A 21,924-nucleotide genomic window follows, 5' to 3' on the forward strand; every position below is an offset into this window, starting at 1 on the left:
TATGACATCTTAGTTTTGGATACTGCATAATCACGCCAAGTGACAGACTAGTTGGCTTGTCACTCTCACACCAGCACACAATGAATACGTTATGCTGTGGTTTTTTTTGAAAGGTAAATGTATACTATGCAAATGTCATTGCTTGTTCATGACTGAACTGAGAGGAATGAACATTTGGAGCTCTATTGCACAATTTGTGGAATGGGTTGATAAGATTGACTTTACTCTGTACTTGTTTCCTAATCATCACTGCGTGCGTGCGTCCGTCCCATTCTTAAAAGAACTTCCGGTCGTGTGTTTACTTTCAGGAGCTTTGGAAAATATTTCTGCAATTAAAACTCCATATTTTAGGTTACATTAATCTTCTGAGAAGCTTATTGCTTCATAAAATGTATATTTGAGATGCTTGAGTTATATAGCATCTATTAAAAACATGGGCACAAGCAGAATTTTTCTTTAAAAGCTGTCTCAAAAGAGTTTGTATAAAATTCACCATTACTAGGTGTTTAACCCTTTTATTGAACAAGAAGAGAAATCTCTTTAGGATTTCTTGGCTGAAATTATGGTCTTTATTTTGTTGCACTTCTGATGGCTGGCAGTCTAAAAGGACCCGACTCTACACTATTGCTAGCAACATGAGTCTTGCCATTGATTTCAATAGACACAGGGTCATATCCTGCAAGTACAAAAAATTGCTTCCTTTAATTAAAGAGATTGTCAAGTGTTTAGTCCCAAGTATGTGCAGCGTACTCACAGATGTTGTTATGGACACAAACTTCACACAGCTGAAATTGCCAGGAAAGTAGTATCCACTGAATTACATGTATTGCATGGACTCAGGTTATTCAGTGGAACACTTTCATCAAGTAAACTGCATATTTTAAAGCTGAACTTTGTTAGCTTTAAATTGATATTTAAAATTGACTTCTGCATTTTTGATGATTATAAAAGCATTTAATTCAAGTGTTTTTAATTACAATTCAGGATGAGGTTTCCTTGATGAACCATGTGCTTCAGTCTAAGCTAAAGCCTATCTCTAAGGCAATGTCTACACTACACTTCTTTTTCAGAAAAAGGAACACAAATTGCACTCCGCATTTTGCATATCTTTTTCCGATTCTTTTTTCAGAAGAGGCTTTTCCAAAATTTGGCCCATCTACAGTGGGACAAATTTCAGAAAAACCTCCTCTTTTGGAAGAGCCCTTCTTTCTTTCTTGTGAACAAGCTTTACAGGGCTTCCGAAAGAGCGGGTGTTCTCTTCTGAAAAAAAATTCAGAAGAGCAGATGCATTTCTTGGCTGAGTTTAGGTATTCCGGAAAAACTCTGTAGTGTAGACATAGCCAATAATACTTCCTTCTTCTGTCAAAGCTAAATTTTCTTTAACAGGAGTAACTATACTGCTACCAAACACTCATTAAGACAGAAGATAAATTGACAGGAGCTTAAACTTGAATTCTGGTCACCATATTGTTGTTCTTGGTTTGTTTTACCACACTAATGGTACCTTTTCTGTTTTGTTTCTCAGCCTCTGACTATGGATTGTTCTTGTCCGATGAAGATCCTCGGAAAGGTATTTGGTTAGAAGCTGGAAGAACACTGGATTATTACATGCTGAGAAGTGGGGTATGAAGAATTCTGTCATTTTTTTACCAGCAGATTTTGAAGCAGTCATTTAGTACAAAGAACTGTAGTCCTTGAAAAGCATTTTGATGCTAGGACAAAACACTTTACCCTACGGGTGTCAGATTTGGCAACCACTGTACAACAGGGTACCCTGTTAAAATAATTAAAAATACTCACTAATTTTTGGATTGTCAAATATTGGTCATTTTAACACCCAGGCATGTACATTGGGGTTTACTCATCTCATCCCAAAGAAGGAATTATCCTTTCTCTGTCACATGACAGTCAGAGTCAGAAGTGAATTGATATTTTTAATAGGATTTGATTTCCTGGGGTTGTGATTCTCTGCTGAGCCTTTGAGAGGTGCCACTGTATGAGAGAGGGCTCAAGTGGCTTTAAGCCACCGTGATGCCCGCCAAGTCGTGGGCTGCTCCAGGGGTCATAGAGACTGCCGATGTTACTTGGGTAGTCCTTGGGACTTTGGTCAGAACTTCTGTGGTGCTGCATCCTTTCCCTGACCCTCCCTTCCTAATCCTACTTCCAACCCAATGTGTCCCATATGCCAGGGCTTGTGAGGGGTCCTCAGCACCATTATGGCTGGTCTTTGGTGTTAACTGGGGAATCTGGAAGAAGAGTGTACAGTTTTTGAAGGATCATTTTCTGAGCATGACTGTGTATTATGCTGCAGTGTCCTATGTAACTTTCAGTCCGATGTAAGTTTGCCAAGCAGGTTATGGAAGGCCTGAGGAATAGGCTTTACTAGAGTCACTAACACTGCTTTGAAATAAAAGCAATGGTTGACTGTCAATACTAGAGACAACCCTTGATGCAGACAACAAACTTGAACAGTTTATCTAAATAAAAGTTGTCTTTAAAATAATAAATAAATGTATATGTATCCAATTAAAACTTACATCTGCTCCAGTTTTCAGCTACATCAACAGCTTACTGGCTTGGGATGGTTCTAAACATGTGTAATATTCTGTGTGATTTATTCCCTAGGATATTTTGGAGTACAAAAAGAAACAGAGACCTCAGAAAATACGGATGCTGGATGGATCTGTGAAAACGGTTATGGTGGATGATTCTAAAACTGTTGGCGAATTGCTGGTTACCATTTGCAGCAGGATAGGTGAGATTTCTTGGCCTTGGATTTTGGAATAGTGTGCATGTTATATACCGTGATTATCAATATCAGCCTTGTTATGGTTGTTTGAAAATTGGTAGTGTTCAGCATCAGTTAAGCTGCATTAAAATACTCAAAATGGCTTTTTTCCCATTCTGTAAAGCATTTGCATCTTCCTTCCTGTGTGAGTCAGAGGGACTTGCACCTTAAAAGTTTGGCTACCAGATAGCACTCACCAGTCGGGGAGCTTATATTATCTGACACCTAATGTTCTAAGTATTTCAATATTTATTTCTTTCACATAGTTTTCTTTTGTGAGGTGGTGAAATAAAATTAGTTTCCTGCCTATCTAATATTTAAGCAAGCGTAGAATTTACCCTTCCATCTCATTGAGAGACTAAGGCGTCTATTTATACTAATGTGATTACTAAAGACATAGAATCATAGAACCATGGAGCTGGAAGAGACCTCAGAAGGCCATCAAGTCCAGCCCCCTGCTCTAGGCAGGACCAATCCCAACTAAATCAACCCGGCCAGGGCTTTGTCAAGCCGAGACTTAAACACCTCTAGGGATGGAGACTCCACTACTTCCCTAGGTAACCCTACATACAGGACTAGAATATGCTAGTTTCTTAATGCTGGTTTGATTTGGGTACTAACTTTAAATTTGATATGCACATTGTAAAACTGCTACCGTTTACTGAACAGTGCAAAAATAGGTCATTTCTCCAGGCGATGAAAAATAATGGCTTGGTGACCAGGAATGCCTTGCATTTTCACCGGCTCAGTCACAAACATGCCTAAACACAGGACCCATATTGCTGTCACTTCTACACTTGACTGTAGTATTGTGTTCTGCTTAGGGTTGACCATGGAGCCCCCCAGTGCAGCTGGTATAAAGTATGGTCTCTTAGTCATCTTAGGCTCTCTTTCCGTCCTGAATAGCATAACTTATGCTGTCAGTGCTTAACAAACACACACAAGACAAAGAAATGAGAGCAACTCAGACGAGTGCTAAGTGCTCTACACAGTGAGGGTATGTCTACACTATCACCCTAGTTCAAACTAGGGTGGTAATGTAGGCAACCGGAGTTGCAAATGAAGCCCGGGATTTGAATTTCCCGGGCTTCATTTGGATCTCGCCGGGCGCCGCCATTTTTAAATGTCCGCTAGTGCGGACTCCGTGCCGCGCGGCTACACGTGGCACGGACTAGGTAGTTCGGACTAGGCTTCCTAGTCCGAACTACCGTTACTCGAAACAAGGAGTAACAGTAGTTCGGACTAGGAAGCGGACATTTAAAAATGGCGGCGCCCGGCGAGATCCAAATGAAGCCCGGGAAATTCAAATCCCGGGCTTCATTTGCAACTCCGGTTGCCTACATTACCACCCTATTTTGAACTAGGGTGGTAGTGTAGACATACCCTCACTCTATATAGTTTCATATAAAATGCATAGTGAGGACTGACATCTGTAAAGCCCTAGAGTTGCCTAGAATCCGAGTGGTTCAGAGGCTTTTTTTGTAGTGCTCTACTTGTACTGGGCATGCTCAAATTGTTGAGTCCTTAAGGAAGTGATTGCAGGAGTTCATGACCTAGAATTCTCCATTGGGAACTTTATTTTGCTCATAATCTACTTGAGCTTCACTTGTCTACTTTTCTTGTGAGATTTAAAATTTGTAAGAAAGCAACTTTCTTCTTTGAATGCTTGCCCATGTGCATTCGAATGAGGTGCACGCACGCCGTGCACAGACTCCGGAGCCTTTTTTCCCCAGCATTATCCGTTGGGGAAAGCCCCCTTGGGAGCCCCCTTGAGTGGCACCAACATAATGGTGAATAAGTATCCCTGCTGGCCCTCCCCTCCCTCAGTTCCTTCTTGCCGCCCCTGACAGGAGCTGGCGCACTTTATCTCTCACTTTAAGTCCCAGCGCGTAGATAATGTAGTTTGCAGTTGTTCTTTATAGTGTAAATAGTTAATAAATAGTAAGATATCTAGTTTACTGTCTCTCTCCCCTCTGAGGGAGGGTGATGCCATGTCCGCAGGGTTTTAAACCTTGTGCGTCCTGTTCAAAGTCTATGCCCTGTGGGGACCCCCACGAGTCCTGCTTAAAGTGTCTGGGGGAGGGCCGTATCTCAGATTCCTGCAAAATTTGTAAAAGCTTTAAATCTCGTACTAAGCGGGAGAGAGATTCCTTCCTGCCTAAAACTGATACTTATGGAAGCTGCTCTTCAGCCGGCTTCGGATTGAGCGCTGGCGGCGTGCAGTGCACCAGCATCAGTGCGGGAAGCCCTGGTGGCACCAGCACATACCACAGCGCGGAGAAGGTCTATGGTGCCAAAGCAGCACTCGCAATCCCCGATGCAGAGAAGAGGGAGCAGACCAGAGGCAGGTTTCTGGTTAAGTAAGGACACGGGAGTCGGTACCGGGCTCATACCCCGGTAGAGGATTCTCTGCTGCGACACCGAGACTTTCCAGCCCAGGGTGAGACAGGCCCTTACAGATAGACAGGCCGTCCACACTGGAGACCTTTGCTGCCGTGACGCAGCTCATAGAGCTCATGGCCTCGCCGGCTTCATCCCCGGCACTGGCCCAGATATCTCGTCACCACTTGGGGCAGGCACATATAGCAACGGTACTAGTGGCCATGGCGGCACCAGCAGTATCCAGGCACCAGGGGCCTGGTCAGCACCGGGAACCTCATTGGCGCCGCAGTCCTCAGCGGCAACAAAGTCCTTAGCAGCAAGGCGGTGATGTTTTATATCAACAGACAGGTTGAAGCTTTTTCCTCTCCCCTTTACTAAGAAGCCCTACTCCTCTGGGATTTCTGTATAGCCCCAACAATGTTATAGCCCAGATACCAGCAATGTCTTGGCGGACACACTCAGCTGCACCTTCACCACCCACTAGCGGTCACTCAAGGGAGAGGTGTTAGAGGAAATATTCCGGAGGTAGGGTAATTCCTGGGTGGACTTATTCGCCTCTCACAGACACAAGAAGTGCCCAGAGTACTACTCTTTCCTGAGGCGGGACACCCTGGTAACCAGTTGGCTCCCAGTCCTCCCCTACGCGTTCCCCCCCATTTCCACTAGTACACAAAGTCCTCATCAGGGCAAAGGGGCATAGAGCCTCAGTCATCTTAATAGCACTGGAGTGGCCCAGGCAGCATTGGTTCCCTATCCTCTTGGACATGATCCGAGTCGATCCCCTAACCCGGCCTGCAGTTCTGGATCTGATCACCGAGGATCTGGGGGAGGGCCTCCTTTGCCATCCGAATTTTCCGTCTCTCCACCTGACCGTGTGGTTTATCCATGGTTAATGGAGGAAGAGAGGGCATGTTCAGATGCTGTAAGGGCAGTGTTGTTGGGGAGCACAAAGCCCGCCACTAGAGCCACCTACTCTGCTAAATGGAGGTGATTTTCTGAATGAGTTTTATGAAAGGGGGTGCAGCCTCTGTGAGCTGCCATCCTGCTAGTTCTCAACTACCTTCTATAGTTGCGTAAGTCAGGCCTCTCAACGTTCTCCCTGAGGGTTCAGTTGGCAGTCATCGCAACCTTCCACCTGGGAGAGGGGAGTAGATCTGTGTTTGCTAACCACATAGCCTCCATGGGATCTCAACCTTGTGCTCACCAGGCTGATGTCCCCACCCTTTGAACCGCTGGCCATGTGTTCTCTGACATCTTTCATTCAAAGTGGCTTTCATTGTGGCTAGTATGTCAGCAAGAAGGGTTTCTGAGCTCAGGGCACTGAGGGTAGACCCTCCATATATGATTTTTTCAGCAGACAGGGTACAGATGCACCTTCACCCGGCCTTCCTTCCTAAGGTGATGTCTGCATTTCATATGTCGCAGGATATCTACTTGCCAGTATTTTTTCCGAAACTCCGTGCATTCACTATATGCAAAGAGGGCGCTGGCTTTTTACTTTGATAGAACAAGAGAGTTTTGTAGGTCATCTCAACTCCTTATTTCAATAGCAGAAAGAATGAAAGGTCTGCCGGTAACGGCACAACGGTTGTCTTCTTGGGTTACATCATGTATCAAGGAATGTTATGAACTGGCAGGCAAAGTGCCGTCTTGCATCACAGGCCATTCCACTCATGTGCAGGCTTCCTCAGCAGCATTCCTAACACAGGTTCTTATAATGGATATCTGTAGAGCAGCAACACGGTCATAAGTACACACGTTTGCAGCGCACTATGCAATCACATAGCAGGCTAGAGAGGATTCAGCCCTGGGTGCTGCAGTATTACAGTCAGTCATGCCTTAATCTGTGTTATTCTCCGACCTCGCCTCCAATAGTTTTGACTAGGGAGTGTAGCCAGACAGGAACCCCCCTGTAACATCCATTTTTGCTTGCCTGGAGCATATAGGGCACACAGAACAGAAGGCCCAGGCTGCTGTGACCGTGAATGGCTGTAAAAAGAGATATGCCAATTGCTGACCAAGAGGCTGCCAAGGAGTGTCCTTGACTTAACCCATATTGATACGAACACACAGCCGTCCGCGGGGGGAGGAATCTCTCGCTCAGTAAAAAAAAAAAAAAAAAAAGTCTAGTACTCACAATTTAGTTATCTCTCTTGCAAGTGTAAATTAACTTGAAACTTGCTTGTAAGAACTGGAGCCACAAAACGGACCAGTACAATTTGGCATCTTAAGATAAGAAAGAGGATACGGGCCCCCAGGGGTATAAAGATGGGTCCAGCAGCACATTTACTTTGAGTGTCAATTTACCATCTATCTGCTGGTCTGGTTAGTTGTTTGATCTCCTGAGGTTCCCGCCCACCTCGTATTCATCTTTCCTAGGAATTGAGAGACGGGCCCTGGCCTGACACGCTGGAGTCGAGAGGCACAGAAAGGGGTAAAAATTGTACCTGGATGTGGTCCTTTGCTTAAGTATATATATACATAGTGTCAGAGCTCTTTAAAGATTAAGCTGTCACTTGGTACCATTATTTCTATTTTCTATCTTTACCTTTTTCCTGTAACCATTTTTAAGACCTATATATATATTTGCTAGCATTTAAGAAATAGAGCAATAGCCATTGTAACCATATGCTTTTATAAGTTTTTTTTAATAAACCTGTAACTGTTTAAGCTTTAACCTGACTCCTTCAGTTGCTGTAATAGAACCAAGCACAATTTAAAAGAACTTCAGCCGGTCATAAAGGGACAGGCATAGGAAGAGCTTGGGCGTTTGGATCTGTGTCACTCCCGGGTGACAGATCCGTTGGAGCACCTTTCAGCCTTTCCCAGGCTGCCCGCTGCAAAGGAACCCTGTGTTCTAGCAGCTAAAATCTAAGGTGTAATAAGCTCTTCCTATATAACGGGGGCGTCTGTTGGCCTGCTGGCCACCCTCTGCGACGGGACCCCGGTCCTAGCAGTTAAGACACGGACATTAAACCTTTTCTCGGAAACACACACACACACACACACACACACACACACACACACACACTGCCCTGACCGTCGGCTGACAGGGAGTCACCTAATTCGAATGTGCATGAGTAAGCACTCAAAGAAGAAAAAATGGTTACTTACCTGTAACTGTTGTTCTTCAAGATGTGTTGCTCATGTACATTCGACCTCCCCCATTCCCCCACATTCCCTTCGTCGGAGTCTCCAGCAAGAAGGAGCCGAGGGGTCTCCCTGCTGGCCCGACGGATACCGTTGGGGAAAAAAGGCTCTAGAGTCCGTGCACATGGCGCACGTGAACCTAATTCGAATGGACATGAACAACACATCTCGAAGAACAACAGTTACAGATAAGTAACCATTTTTTTCTTGAGACTGGTAAAACATGAATCCTGAATTACTTCCACGAACACCGACAGGTTTTTTGAACTATATGTTTTTGAGCCTGATAGAGGGATATTTTGGCGCCAGTTTTTGTTGGAAAGATTGACTATGAGTACTTGATACATTCATATAATGATACTTTTTAACACTTGGTCTGGAATGTTTTTAGATGTTAACTTCAAATATATTATGTTTTCAGCAACATTTAGAATAAACCCTTTCTTGCTGTCCTACTTATACGTTACATTTTAATGGTTCGACTGCTGGAATTGCATGCTTACCTGGTGTTCGCACTTCTAGGAATAACCAATTATGAAGAATACTCTCTAATCCAGGAGAGCATTGAGGAGAAGAAGGAGGAAGGTACAGGTACACTTAAGAAAGACAGGACGTTGTTACGAGATGAAAGAAAAATGGAGAAGTTGAAGGCAAAACTTCATACAGATGATGATTGTGAGTACTGTACCTCAAGAGGCTGTTTGAGGGGTGTTTCCGGAGAACTGTCAAGTGGGTTAGAGGGAGAGAGGAATCCAGAAGTTGGTTATTGGTTTTGGGACATCTTTCACTGGATAACCTGCTGCACTTACCTTTCATTTACAACTCCAGGAAAACGTTAGGCAACAAGTTGGAATATCATGTACTGTATGTGCCTGTAATGTCTTTGTTGCTGCAATGTATTTTTAAATCCAGTTGAAAAGCTCTTAGTCACAGGAGAACAGTTATTATGTATGTTGAAAACTAGTTCTAGATCCGGTAGTATTAATTTCCATTTTGCTGGTGGAGGGATTTTGCTACAGTCTACTGAGGAAGATTATTTGTTCGACTACTGATGCTTTCTCATTCTTCTGATTCATTGCCTTTGTGCTGAAAGTCAGTAAAATCTGTTTAGCCTTTGTCTGCACATTAAATATAAAGGGTCCATTCCAAGAAACCAAAACACTTGAATTTTTAACATGTGTTTGAATACTCATCTGTGTACTGTGGTCAAAATACAGCAAAATAACACAGTTGTTAAGTGGCATGCTACCTTTGTTTTACCTTACATAAAGTTCCTCGTTTTTGGCAAGTGCTTTTGCCCCTGTTATTCTTATCACAGGCCAGTGTTTTAAAACAATGTGTAATAAAGAATAGGAGGCTACATGGAGAAAATGTATTTAGCTGTCCATAGTTGATTCAGTTTTACTCAACTGCTGGGATGACTTGTAAAACCAATGTGTAAACTACAGCTACCTTTGCAATTATGCATTTAATAATTTTCAAAAATTATACAACAACACATTCCCACTATATTCAAACTGGAAATCCCATTATCCATTGGCTGATATTTTGGACTGTAATATCAGTTGCAACCTTCATAGCATTGGCTGAGAAGTGGAGCAGATTCATGCACGTGATGAGTACTTATTCCATAATGTACATGTTTTGCTCGCAAGAAAACGTACAAAACCTCACCATAGTTTGTCAGTTTAGCACTGTTCATTTTGTCTAGCTAACTTGTTTTTCTGTAACAGTCATCACTGTGGTTTCAAGTGTGAATATTGTCTCTGAAGGCAAGAAAAAATATACATTTGTCATACCTAGCCTTGCTAAACCCAAACACTACTCAAAGTCAGAAGTCAGAATATCCACAAATAATTTTTTTAAACTTGCGTTCTGGCTTTTTAACCTGTAGAAGTCATGTTGTCAAGCTTCACTCTGCAGCAATGGGAGCTAGAAACTCTTTGAAATGAAAGCAATGATTTTCATGTTAGCATTGATCCAGGAGCTGGGACCTGAAGGAAAACTCTAAATGCTTCATCTCTCACACAGATACCATTAGGACGGATAGCGCTGAGTAAGGTGTTTATTTGTTTCTGTTCCAGTAAACTGGCTAGATCACAGTCGAACATTCAGAGAACAAGGAGTTGATGAAAATGAAACACTGCTGCTGAGGCGGAAATTCTTTTATTCAGACCAGAATGTAGATTCTAGAGATCCTGTTCAGCTGAACTTGCTTTATGTTCAGGTATAGTATGTACAGCAAAGAAACCTCTTCCATCCTACTGAGGGATTCTGTGTGTTGTTATTATGTATGTTAAATTTTGATTAAGAGGCTAATTGAATAGCTGAATTTGCCTTAGCTATTCAATTAATCTATAAGGGAGCATGGCCTTTGAATACTCATCTGTGTAGAGTGGTCAAAATACACTTCAAAGGCAAAAGTGATGCGGGGAGCACTGGGCCAATGGGGGACTGATTGAGTCCCACGCTGGCCCCTAGGTCTCCAAGGTGTTTCAAAGCAGTGGCACCACGTAAAGCTGGGAGCTAGCTGGGGACTCCCCAAAGTAGCCCCCGGCTCCCCATTGAATTTCAAAGCAGCAGCACCGCGTGAAGCTGGAATCCTCCCCACTGACCCCGGCTCCACCCAGCACTGCGGGAAACTCCACATGGTGTTTCTAAGCGGCAGCTCCACGTGGAGTCCGGGGTCAGCCTCCTCTTCACTTCCTCCCGCTTGCTGCCTCTTTCTAATAGAGGCAGCAAAGGGGGGGAAGCGACTAGTCGTCTAGTGTGTCAATTATCCGATAAGCTTTTGCTTATCAGATAGTCGACTAGTCTTTAATATCCCTAATTGTTATAGCTAATACTGCAATTTGTGGTCTGTTCACCTCTTATTTCTTTACCATCCCAGGCTTGTACTTGAATTGGAATATGGGGAAGTTTTATAACTCTTTTGTGAGCCTCACTTGTGAGGAAGGAGCATGTTCTGATGTCTGGTTTGCAGAACCAAATTTTGTTCTTGTTCTCTTTTGCAACCCTGCTCACAACTGTGTGAGCAAGGGGGTTGCAACATTTGAAGACTATGGGTTTGTCTGTGTAACTGAGGGTGAAGTGCTTCAGGAATAAACAAAAGATGGAAGAAATGCTGCTTGACTTTTCCAGACTGGTTGAGAAAACTACTTACTGTTAAAATGAGCAAATTGGATGTGTAGGCCATTGTAAAAATGGCATTAGGAGATACTTTGTGTCTTGGTGTGTGCATTTTTATGACAGAACAATGCTTCCCATTTTCTATTACCTTGTTTATAATGGTTCAAGTGACTATATTGAGATGAGTGATGCAGTTGTATATTGTTTGTGGAACTGGACAGAATACCTGTCCTCATTATAAAAGTGGGTTGCAGGTTTTTGCACTTAATTTTCATAATCATTTAAGTTCTACTAATTGCCATATCTTTAAACGTGAGCCCTGTTTGGCTTTCACAGGGGCATTGTGGCTACGCCAAAAACTCAAAAGATACATGAGACAGAGGAATAAACTTTGCAGAGGGTTAATTAGCAGAATTCTTGCAGGACCCCTGCTTTTCAATTCTACGTGATTTACAGCAAGTTTGTAAAGATCTTGTCTGAAATAGACACACTGGCTCTAACAAAACATATCCTAGTGCATCAGCAGCATGAGCACAATGGTTATTCAAATACAGGGTCGTCGTCCCCCTTAGGAAATGTGCAAAAAAACTCATATGGAGATTAATTCCTGAAGCTGGTACAGGTCCATGATTATTGGAAGTTTGTCGTCATATGACAATACAGGCTGAGAGAGAAGAGTTCTTCAAGAGCTGGTCCCAGTCTGTGCTCCATTTAGGGAAGAGGCATGCGCTTCATACCCCTGAAGTTGGAGAATTTTGAAAGCAAATTCCATTGGCCCTTTCTCACCAAACAAGGAGAGAGAGGGCAGGGCAGGCCAACCACCTCTCCCATTCCTTTTTACCCCACGTGTCCTGGGCTGGAATCTCCAAGTGCCAGGCTCTCCTTCAGGCTCTTTGTTCTCTAAATTTTGAATGTTGCCTTAGTGCTTTTTGTTTGTGTTATTTCCATAGTTAGTGTTTGTAACAGCTGTTAAAGGTGTTAGTTAAAGCTCCTGCCCTCTTCATACTCCTGTAGAGGTTTCAGATTACTCCAAGAACTCCAGGTTTCAAGATTTGTGTGTTCTGCCTCCATTCACTGATAACCATATGCAATGCTTTGGTAAGATGCATGTCCTGGCTAGGGTGGAATATCTGCTGCTCTTTCCCTAACTTTACCAGTAAAGCATAGGGATTGTGGCCTAGAAAACATCTCATAAAGAGCATGGGGCTGCAGTTGGGCTCAGGCCAGGGGACAGCCCTTGTATATCAGTCTAAATCTACGTGGAATACACCTCCCACTGCAAAGTCCAACTCTGCTAGAGGGAAGTGTGTACCCATAGTCTCCCTGTTGGGGTTTCATTGGGAAGGCAGAGAACTCTTATGCAAACATAAGTCATTTATGAAGTAGTCCATCTTGAGAGGTTGAGCATACCAGCTCTGTTAATCTTTAGGGACTTGGGACATGCCAAATCCCAGGAGTCTAACACCCATAAAGGAAGGGCTTTGTTGGTACCAGACGCTGTTTCATGGACACCCATTCCATCAGGACCAACGAAGTCTCTGGGTCAGTTGGTTCCAGCACGATCAGAACTGCTGCCACCGGTGATAGCAACACTAAGGGTGCGTCTACACAGCACTATAACATGAAATAACACAAATTGCGTAACTTATTTCTATGCTATTTTGAAATAGCTTATTTAGTCATTTGGCACTGGCTGCACAGCACCACAAAATAAGTGCTATTCCGAAACATGCCTTACTCCTCGTAGAGTGAGGTTTACAGGGACATCGAAATAGCGAGCCTGAAATAACAGTCTCGCTGTGAAGACGCAGGATAGCTATTTTGGGATATTCCAGTATCCCAAAATAGTGTTGCAGTGTAAACGTACCCTAAGTCTCTCTTCTGACCAGTTCAGTGCAGGTGACTCACGCTCTGAAGAAGTCAGAGACTTACACTGCACCGGAGAACGACTTTGCTCTTTCCCTGTTATCATGACCTTCAGTAATGAGAAAGCTAGTGACTTCACTAGTTGATGTTAGCTTAGACTACTGGTTTTCAGCCTGTGATCCATGGAGGCAAGCTATGTCTAAGAGGTCCATGAAAGGTGACAGTGTCAGTGTTCCCATGCCTTTTGCAACCACTGTATTTACACACACTGGAAGAAAGGAAAATGAGCTGGCCATCAGCTATCACTGTTCTTACATTTGCAATCAGTATTTTTCATGTTCATTAGGTAGATAAGTTTCCTTTCTTTTCAAGCCCTTGCTCATGTCCATTCCACATTAGGGGTGTGTGCTCTCCACGTGCACCCATACTGGAAGCTTTTCCCCCAGGAGCATCTAGAGTGGAGTGGCTCTGGTGACCCCTGGGGTGGCATCACCATGGCACAGTATAGCAGGCTCTGCATGCTTCACCCACCCTCAGTTCCTTTTTGCCAACAGTGTCAGTGCATCGAAACTGCTGGCTTTGACTCATCATAGCTAGATACCCTCTAGTTAACAGCTGTTTAGATAAGTTAGCTTAGTTAAGAGTTCGCTGTCCAGGATGGCGCATGCTCCGATTCCCAGGCTTCAAACCTTGTGTTTTGTGCAAGTGCCCTGTGCCTGTGACTGACTCACATGAGACTTGTCTGCAGTGTCTTGGTGAGGGGCATGTTAGTGACATGGGCCAAATTTGCAGCTCATTCAAGCCCCATGCTAAGAAGGAAAGTGACATTTGCTTGCAGGACTTTGAATGGAATTGGCACATTCCCAGCAAGGGAGCAGTCACTGGCCTCAACCTCAGGCACTGTGTATCTGGTGAGGAACGCACCCGTCGTGCATTCTTCCAGTCAGCCCCGCTCACCCTTGCCGACCCTGGTATAAAAAGCAGAAGCGCTGGCCAAGGGCCACTCCAAAAGGACCAGGAGAAAGAGGGAGGGGAGCTTCGGCCTGCGTTGAGTAGCTCATTGCCCCCACCAGGAAGTTGAATGGCAGTGATGATGGCTGCTGGAACCTTAAGGCACCGCTGACTCCAGACGCCCTGTGGGCGATGCAGGACACTTCAGTCTCTGTGCTGGCATTCCTGACGATCCAGTCTGGAGGCAAGCTGCATAGGGCTTCCTCAGGGCATCTGTCTTCTAGGGGATACGAATGCCAGTGCTCCCCCATGTCCCGCCAAGTCTTGAAGTCTGGGAGACAGGAATCACAGACGCCCTTTCGGTCTCCTGATGTGAGAGAAAGGCAGGGGTCAGGACAACTCTCACCAGCGCTGTGGTGCAGACTTACTGAGGTTAACATCACCAAGGCCTTGTCACTATCCCTGGAACTGCTCCCTGGTGCACCAGTCATCTTCTCGTTGGCACTGGTCCTGGTCTTGATGCTCCTCAGACTGCCAAGATTGCTCCAGCACTTGGTGCTGTTCCAGATCCCAGCACCAAAGAGATGATGGGAGGCTTAGATTGCTGGATGACCAATGTAGATCCACCTTTCCCGAACCAATCCCGGCTTTCTGTGATAGAGGTTCTGCGTGGTCGGAGAGACACCGGTAGGCCAGAGCGTTTACCTCTCTGAGAGGTAGTTGTGAGCCTTCTTGTTCTTAGTCACTGGGCAGTGTGCTTGTGCCATCAGCGGCTGGCACAGAGCAAGGGTTTCCGCTGCCCAGACAAGAGCAGATCCTTGTCGATGCCACCCCAACCCTCGGCACCACAAATGCTGGCATGGCTGCAAGGACAGTGGCCAATGCCCTGGTTTTTTTGGAACCCTTGGGGATTTACACAGCAGCCTAGCTCAGTCTCAGGAGAGACCATCATCTTGGTGTCTTGATCTCCTAGGCCAGTGGTCTCCAAACTTTCTATGCTGAAGATCATTTTTTTAATTTAAGGGCAACATATGATCTACCCCACCCCTTCCCGAGGCAGCAAATCTTCCTCAACGCTTGGCCTACTCCATCCCCACACCCTCCCTCACTCTCTTCACTCTTTTCCACTCTCAAGCTTGGGCAGAGATTTGGGGTGCAGGAGTGAGGATTGCAAGCTCTGGAAGTTTGCCCCAGCCTGGAGCCCCCTCTTGTATCCAAGCTTACTCCCACATCCCTCACTCACTCCTGCACCCCAATGCTTTGAGAAGGAGTTTAGATGCAGGAGGTGGCTCCAGGCTGAGACCGAGTGTTGGATGCAGGACAGGGTGAGGACTGTGTGCTCTAAGAGAGAGTTTGGGGGTGGCTCAAGGCTGGCATAGGCAGTAGGGGTGCAGGCTGCAGCAGGGAAGCACTTACTACAGATAGCTCCCAGTCAGCAGTGCAGCAGAGTTCAGGCAAGCTGCCTCTGCCTGGTCCCATGCTACTCGTGGAAATGCTGGTAGGCTGAGTTCTGGGTGCAGCCCCTGCAGCAGAAAGGGGGTATTACATGCAGCACTGCTGCCCGGAGCCTGCAAGTGCCTCCCCCATTGTCCAGTTCCCATCCAATGGAAACTGCTTGGCTTCTTCCAGGAGCAGCATGGAGGCAGGACAGCCTATCTGAGGATCCCCATCAACTAGCAGAGGCTGCAGGATGCACCATTGACAGGCTGGTAACCGCTGCTGTAGGCCCCCACAAGCTGCTGGGGAGAACATCCCCCTCCCTCCCGCAACCAAGAGCTCCTAATAGATCCCTAAGAGGTACCACAAGATCAGGGAGTGGTAACTCCAGCACTGGCTTCCTCTTTGTCCTCAACAGATGAGACCCTCCCATGCTCCCTCTCCTGGCGTCGCTGTTATGTTTATAAGAAGCACACAGGATCTTTTTCAGGGGAAAAGGCAATACACCGTATTTATTGAAAATACAACATGAATAGCAGCATAAGTATTCACACCGTGCGCACACACGTCCAGCAGATGTTCTTACAGTTACCAGTCCATTGTGACACTAGTTAAACTAGAGGCCGATTGTATTGAACATGAGTGAGGAGCTAGGTTCTGTCAGTCATGATCTGAAGCACCGAGGCAGGACTGACCCATGACCAAAAGCACCCTGTTTTATATTTGTGATTTCCCATTTGAGTCTGTGGGCTTCGCAATGTTATGCTGCAATCATTACTCCTTAAATGGTGTTAATCTGTTTTCCACAGTTAACCTTTGATGATGATTGTCATTATCTCTTGTTTGTGTCTCCCTCTTGGGGGGAGGTGCCTCCCTGTCTCCAGGGTTTGTGAAATCTTCTCATTTAATTCTAGCATCAAGCACTCCTGGTTGTCTTCAAGGTTCTCATTTCTTTACCATCTGGACATCCGTGGTGGTTTTCACACTTATCCTTAACTACGCGCACATCCTCCACTTTCACCAAACAATTTACACAGCATTTCCTGTTAAACAATTTTGCAGAGTTGTAGATAGGAATACATTTTAGAGAGGGATTATAGAGTTTAGCTGAAGGACACAATTTAGTTTGCACACTAGACAACTTAATGCTAATTAATGGTAATGGGAAGCAAGACCTTATAGAAAATACTGATCATGAAAGGTAGCTGACAGTCAAATAGCAACATACAGAACTTAGCAGCAAATCATTCTATGGGGCTTGTTATCATTATACTTATACTAGCATTACCCGTCCTGTTGTGACGGTAGACATACACTCACGGTGGCCTGACGCAGAGGGCAAAAGCAGACCTGGCTGCCATCTTGTCTGTGAAGGACCGGCTGCTGCCATGGCTGTGTCCCTCATGCTCCGCTCCCACCTCGTGCCGTCCATGTGTGCCGTGCACTCAGACCTGCCAGAGAGTGCCGTGGGGCCGCTGGAGTCTGTCATCCAGGTGCCAGCAGGCAAGATCCTGGCCAGCCTGCCCGGATCCGCTGGCTAGACTCCCTATGCTCCTGACGAGGCGTGGCCTCCATTCCACACTTGGCCCATGGACCACTAATTTATTCCCTGCTTGGGATCAGCCTGGGTTGGGGGAGGGGGCTAGGGAGGGCTGAGCTACTCTCCTGTCCCTGACGGGACTGGGCAAACCTGAGCCAGCATTGTCCCCAGCTGCAAGGGAAGGTGTAGCTGGGGGCCTGGGAGCTGCCCTATGCTGGTGGGGGAAGGGGGCTCTGGGAGCTGCCTTGGCTGGGAGGAGGGGGGGTCACTGGGAGCTATCTTGGCTTGGTGGGGAGCTGCTCTGGTTGGGGAGGGGATGGGAAGCTAGCTGGGACAGGGAGTCTGGTGCTGTCCCGCAGGTGAGGGGCTGAAAGCAGGGAGTGCCATGCCTCCACCACTCCTCAGGATTGGGAGCCCCTGTGTGCCCATGGGGCGGGCCTAGGGCTGCTGCGTACATGCCCAAGGTGGAGCAGCGCCACCCACACACACAACCCCCTCTTCCCTCCCTCGCGCGAGCCCGTCACTGCTTTGCATTGGCTCCACCGTGCTGTTTCCATGGCTACGGAGTCTTTAGATCAGTGTTTCTTAAACTGGGCTCCGTGGAGCCCGTACCCAGGGGCTCCACGAGGCTGACAAACTGGAAACATCAATAAGTGCAGCACATACAATCAGTGAACCGCTGGGGCTCCGCATACATTTTTACACATGGAAAGGGCTCCGGAGCCCAAAAAGTTTGAGAACCGTTGCTTTAGATAAACAAAGCACAGCAGCCAGTTAGCAGCTTTGTCAGTGTGGCCCCGTGGCCCATGTTGAGAAACACTGTTCTAGACACACGCCGATCACTGGGTCTCCTGGACCATGACAAAGAAATCAACGTTCGCACCAGTCAAAGGATAGAGCTGACTGAGGCAATACTTGACTCAACCCACTCCAGGCCTTTCTGGCTCTAGGCAGATTCCAAGCCCTAGTAGGCTTCCATCAGGAGGCGTCCATGTATCTTCTGACTATGGCCAGGATCTGTCTGCACCTTTTGGGGCACATGGCAGCGTGCATGTATTTCATCTGCCGTGCCAAGCTCGCTTCACATGTGGCCACTCCAGCAGATGCTGACATTAGCATACTCGCAATCCAGAGACCACCTGGACAAGGTGTTTATGATCCCCTCACAAATACTTACTGCTTGCAGTGGTGGACCATGCTGGAGAACATCCTGGCGGGGGAGTCCCATTCTCCACCCCAGCCCCCTCTCTCGAATATGTGTCCGGTGCCTTGGACCTGGGCTGAGGCTCACACCTAGGCAAGCTCTGGACTCAGGGGTTATGGACCCCAGAGGAAGCAAGTTTGCACATAAATGTTAGGGAGCTCAGAGTGGTACATCTGGAGTATGGGGTTTTACCATGTTACATGTCGGGCAAAGTGGTGAGAGTCCTCACGGACAACACAGCCGCAATGTTTTATATAAATAGTTAAGGGGGAGCATACTCCACCACACTGTGACAGAAGGTGCTCCTTCTCTGGGACTTCTGCATCAGCCACGACATCCACCTGAAGACAACTCACCTTCTGGGGATCAGCTATGCTCCAGCAGATCTTCTCAGCAGGGACTTCTCTTTTCACCATGAGTGATTGCTCCATTAGGAAGTGGCCTCTGCAGTCTTCCATAAGTGGGGGATTCCCTAAATAGACCTCTTTGACAGTAGGCAGAACTGGAAATGCCACTGTTTCTGCTCCTGGTCCAGCCTGGGCAGGTGCTCCCTTTCGGACACTTTCCTCCTGTCGTGGTCAGAGTGCCTGCTGTATGCGTTCCCACCAATCCCTCTCAGTAGGGTCTTCATTCAGATCAAATGGGACAAGGCCCATATCCTCCAGAGTGCCCCAGCCTGGCCTCACCAACATTGATTCAGGACATTATTGGACCTGGAGATTTCTCCTCTCCCCTTTCCCTCCAGCCCCTACCCATCAGTGTGGATCTGTTGCCTTCAGGGCTGGCTCCTTCATTCTCATCTCACAAACCTGCACCTCATGGGACTGATGCTGCATGGCTGAGCGAGGCTGAAGGTACCTGGTCAAAGGTCCTTGAAACCTTCCTTGAGGCTGTCCTACGCAAAGTGGGCAAGATTCTTCCACTGTGGGGTGGAGCAGGATATCTCTCTGAAAAGCCGTCCAGTGCAGTTGGTTCTTGACAACCTGCCAAGGCCTGGTACATGCCTTTTATTAAGGTGCATCTTGTGGCGATTTTGGCAGTCCAGAGGCAATCAAGTGTTTCAGTAGGACATGATGGTGCATTCCTGTGGGGTATTGAACACCTCTGTCTGTCGGTGCTGGCTATGTTCCTCAGTTGGATCTTAACTTAGTGCTCTCCTGACTCATGAGGCCTCCATTCCAGTCACTTGAAGCCTGCTCTCTCTCCCATTTGGCCTGGAAACTGGCGTTTCTGGTTGCTGTGACTTTGTTGAGATGGGTTTTTGAAATCTTAACTTCTGAGCCCCTGTACACTGTTTTCTTCAAGGACAAGGTCTGTCTACAGCCCCTCCTGACTTCATGCCAAAGGTCATCTCCTCCTTCCACGTGAACCAGGACATCATCTTGTCTGCCTCAGACTATACAAGAGGGAAGAGGCTGCATGCTTTTACGTGGAATGCACTAAGTTGTTCCGCAAGTCAACTTTTCATTGCTACAGCTGATAGGATGAAGAGTATGCAATGTCCACTCAGAAGCTGGCCGACAGGTTTATGTTGTGTATCCGGACCTGCTACAACCTCACCCAGGCCCCCCTGCTGCAGATTGGGGAGACCATTCAGCCAGAGCTCAAGCATCGTCATCGTCCTACCTCATGTATGTGCCGATCTCAGAAAGCTGTAGAGTCGTGATGTGGTCCTCGGTCTATGTGTTCATGGCCCACTATGCCCTCATACAGCAGGCTAAAGATGATTCTGGTAAGACAGGGCCATGCTGCAGGCTATGAGACCATGAACTTGTACCCGCATTCATGTTAGGTAACAGTTACCTAATGTAAGCTTAGGACAAGACTCAGTGGGCTTAAATTTCAGCAAGGGAGGTTTAGATTGGACATTAGGAAAAACATCCTAACTGTCAGGATGGTTAAACACTGGGAGAAATTGCCTAGGGAGGTTGTGGAATCTCCATCACTGGAGATATTTAAGATATCCCCTATGGATGCTTCTAAGGGAAAAGCTTCCAAAACCAGTGCATGTGGCGAGCACACACAGCTAATGTAGAATGGACATGAGCAACACATCTTGGAGAACACCAGTTACAAAAAAGGTAACTGTCTTTTCTATTACACTATGATATATTGAATATAAATCGTGTGAAATATTTAGACAAGAGGTTTAGATGTGTCAACTGGAACATCTCTCTTGGTCTGAGTGAGAGTGTGCAGATTTACACCAGAGGAGGACCTTTGTTTATTTTGTTAGTTATAAACATATCTACGATGAAATAATAAATGAATTCCAACAGGATAGTTTACTGCTTGATTCTTGGCCTGTTTTCTGGCTGTTCAGGATTTTCAAAGATGCTGTATCTGCTCTGGACATGTTTGACATGTTTACGTTTCCCTTTACAGGCTCGAGATGACATTCTGAATGGCTCCCATCCGGTCTCCTTTGAGAAGGCTTGTGAGTTTGGAGGCTTTCAAGCACAAATCCAGTTTGGACCTCATGTAGAGCACAAACACAAACCTGGATTTTTAGAGTAAAAATCTTCTGCTAATTTCTAATTTTGAGTGTCATTCTGTCTATGCAGTGATGCATAAAAGAGTGGATGTATTCTGTTTTTCTGTCCTTGATGATTGGTCAGTGCTGTGATGATTTGGGACCTTTGGGGTGCCAACTATGGTGCTGAGATACCACTGAGTCAGCCTATTCAACCAGTGTTGGCCCCCAAAGTCTCCTCCAGCAAAGCTTACAGGCAGGATTACCCCCAGCTGCAGAAGTACAGACATTGAAATCAGCTCTGGGAAGACTCAGTTTAAGGGACTTGGCCCAGCATCCAGATGTTCATCCTCCTTGGGGTATAAACCCAAAATTATATGAAGTTCACCTCCTTCCTCAATGCACAGGAAGGTATGCACAGCCTCCTGCTTCCCACCTCCTCCTCCGCCCCACACCCCTGTTAGAAATTACATAAACTGGTTATACACTTGAACCTCTTTAATCTGGCAGCCTTGGGAAATAGGCTATGCCAGATTATGGAATTTTCCAAACCATGGGTGTTCACCATAATGAAAGGTAAACAAGCCTATTACTAAACCATGTATAAACCATTATAGAGTACTGTACATGTATAATATGTCATAAAATAAGTCCTTAATGCACTGAATTTAAACTGTTATTGAGGCTTGGGTTGCAGGGACTGAGGGGGAAGTAGGATGCAGGAGTGTGTTGGGGTTGAGAGAGAGGGATCTGGGGGGGAGTCATGCAGCTGTTCCCAGATCACAGATATCTGGATTACGGATGTTCAAGTATATTCTAAACCAGAGAAGCACACAATCTAATATAGATTAACTAAAGAAAATGGTTACATTTTATAATTTCTTACCCTGGATATTCACAGGCCAGAGATTTTTTTTAGCCTGGGTCCAGCAGTTCAGTTAGGGTGTGTCTAGACAACAGGGTTTTGTTGACAAAAATGGGCTTTTGTTGATAAAACTATACCT

The 21,924-nt window shown here is 46.0% G+C and overlaps 1 protein-coding gene across 7 annotated transcripts in view; it reads left to right on the top strand.

Moving 5' to 3' along the window:
* The window catches only part of TLN2 (talin 2), a 372,445-nt gene that overhangs the window by 191,343 nt on the left and 159,178 nt on the right, over window positions 1-21,924 (top strand). For all 7 annotated transcript variants that reach the window (XM_006127334.5, XM_075897670.2, XM_025186799.3 and 4 more), the window contains 5 exons: window positions 1,526-1,623; window positions 2,626-2,755; window positions 8,843-8,995; window positions 10,405-10,547; window positions 20,833-20,960. In XM_006127334.5, the coding sequence (XP_006127396.3) occupies window positions 1,526-1,623; window positions 2,626-2,755; window positions 8,843-8,995; window positions 10,405-10,547; window positions 20,833-20,960 (652 nt within the window). The remainder of the gene's footprint in view (window positions 1-1,525; window positions 1,624-2,625; window positions 2,756-8,842; window positions 8,996-10,404; window positions 10,548-20,832; window positions 20,961-21,924) is intronic.

Source organism: Pelodiscus sinensis, chromosome 14, assembly GCF_052426305.1.
Source record: "Pelodiscus sinensis isolate ZL-2025 chromosome 14, ASM5242630v1, whole genome shotgun sequence".
Classification (NCBI taxonomy): domain Eukaryota; kingdom Metazoa; phylum Chordata; order Testudines; family Trionychidae; genus Pelodiscus; species Pelodiscus sinensis.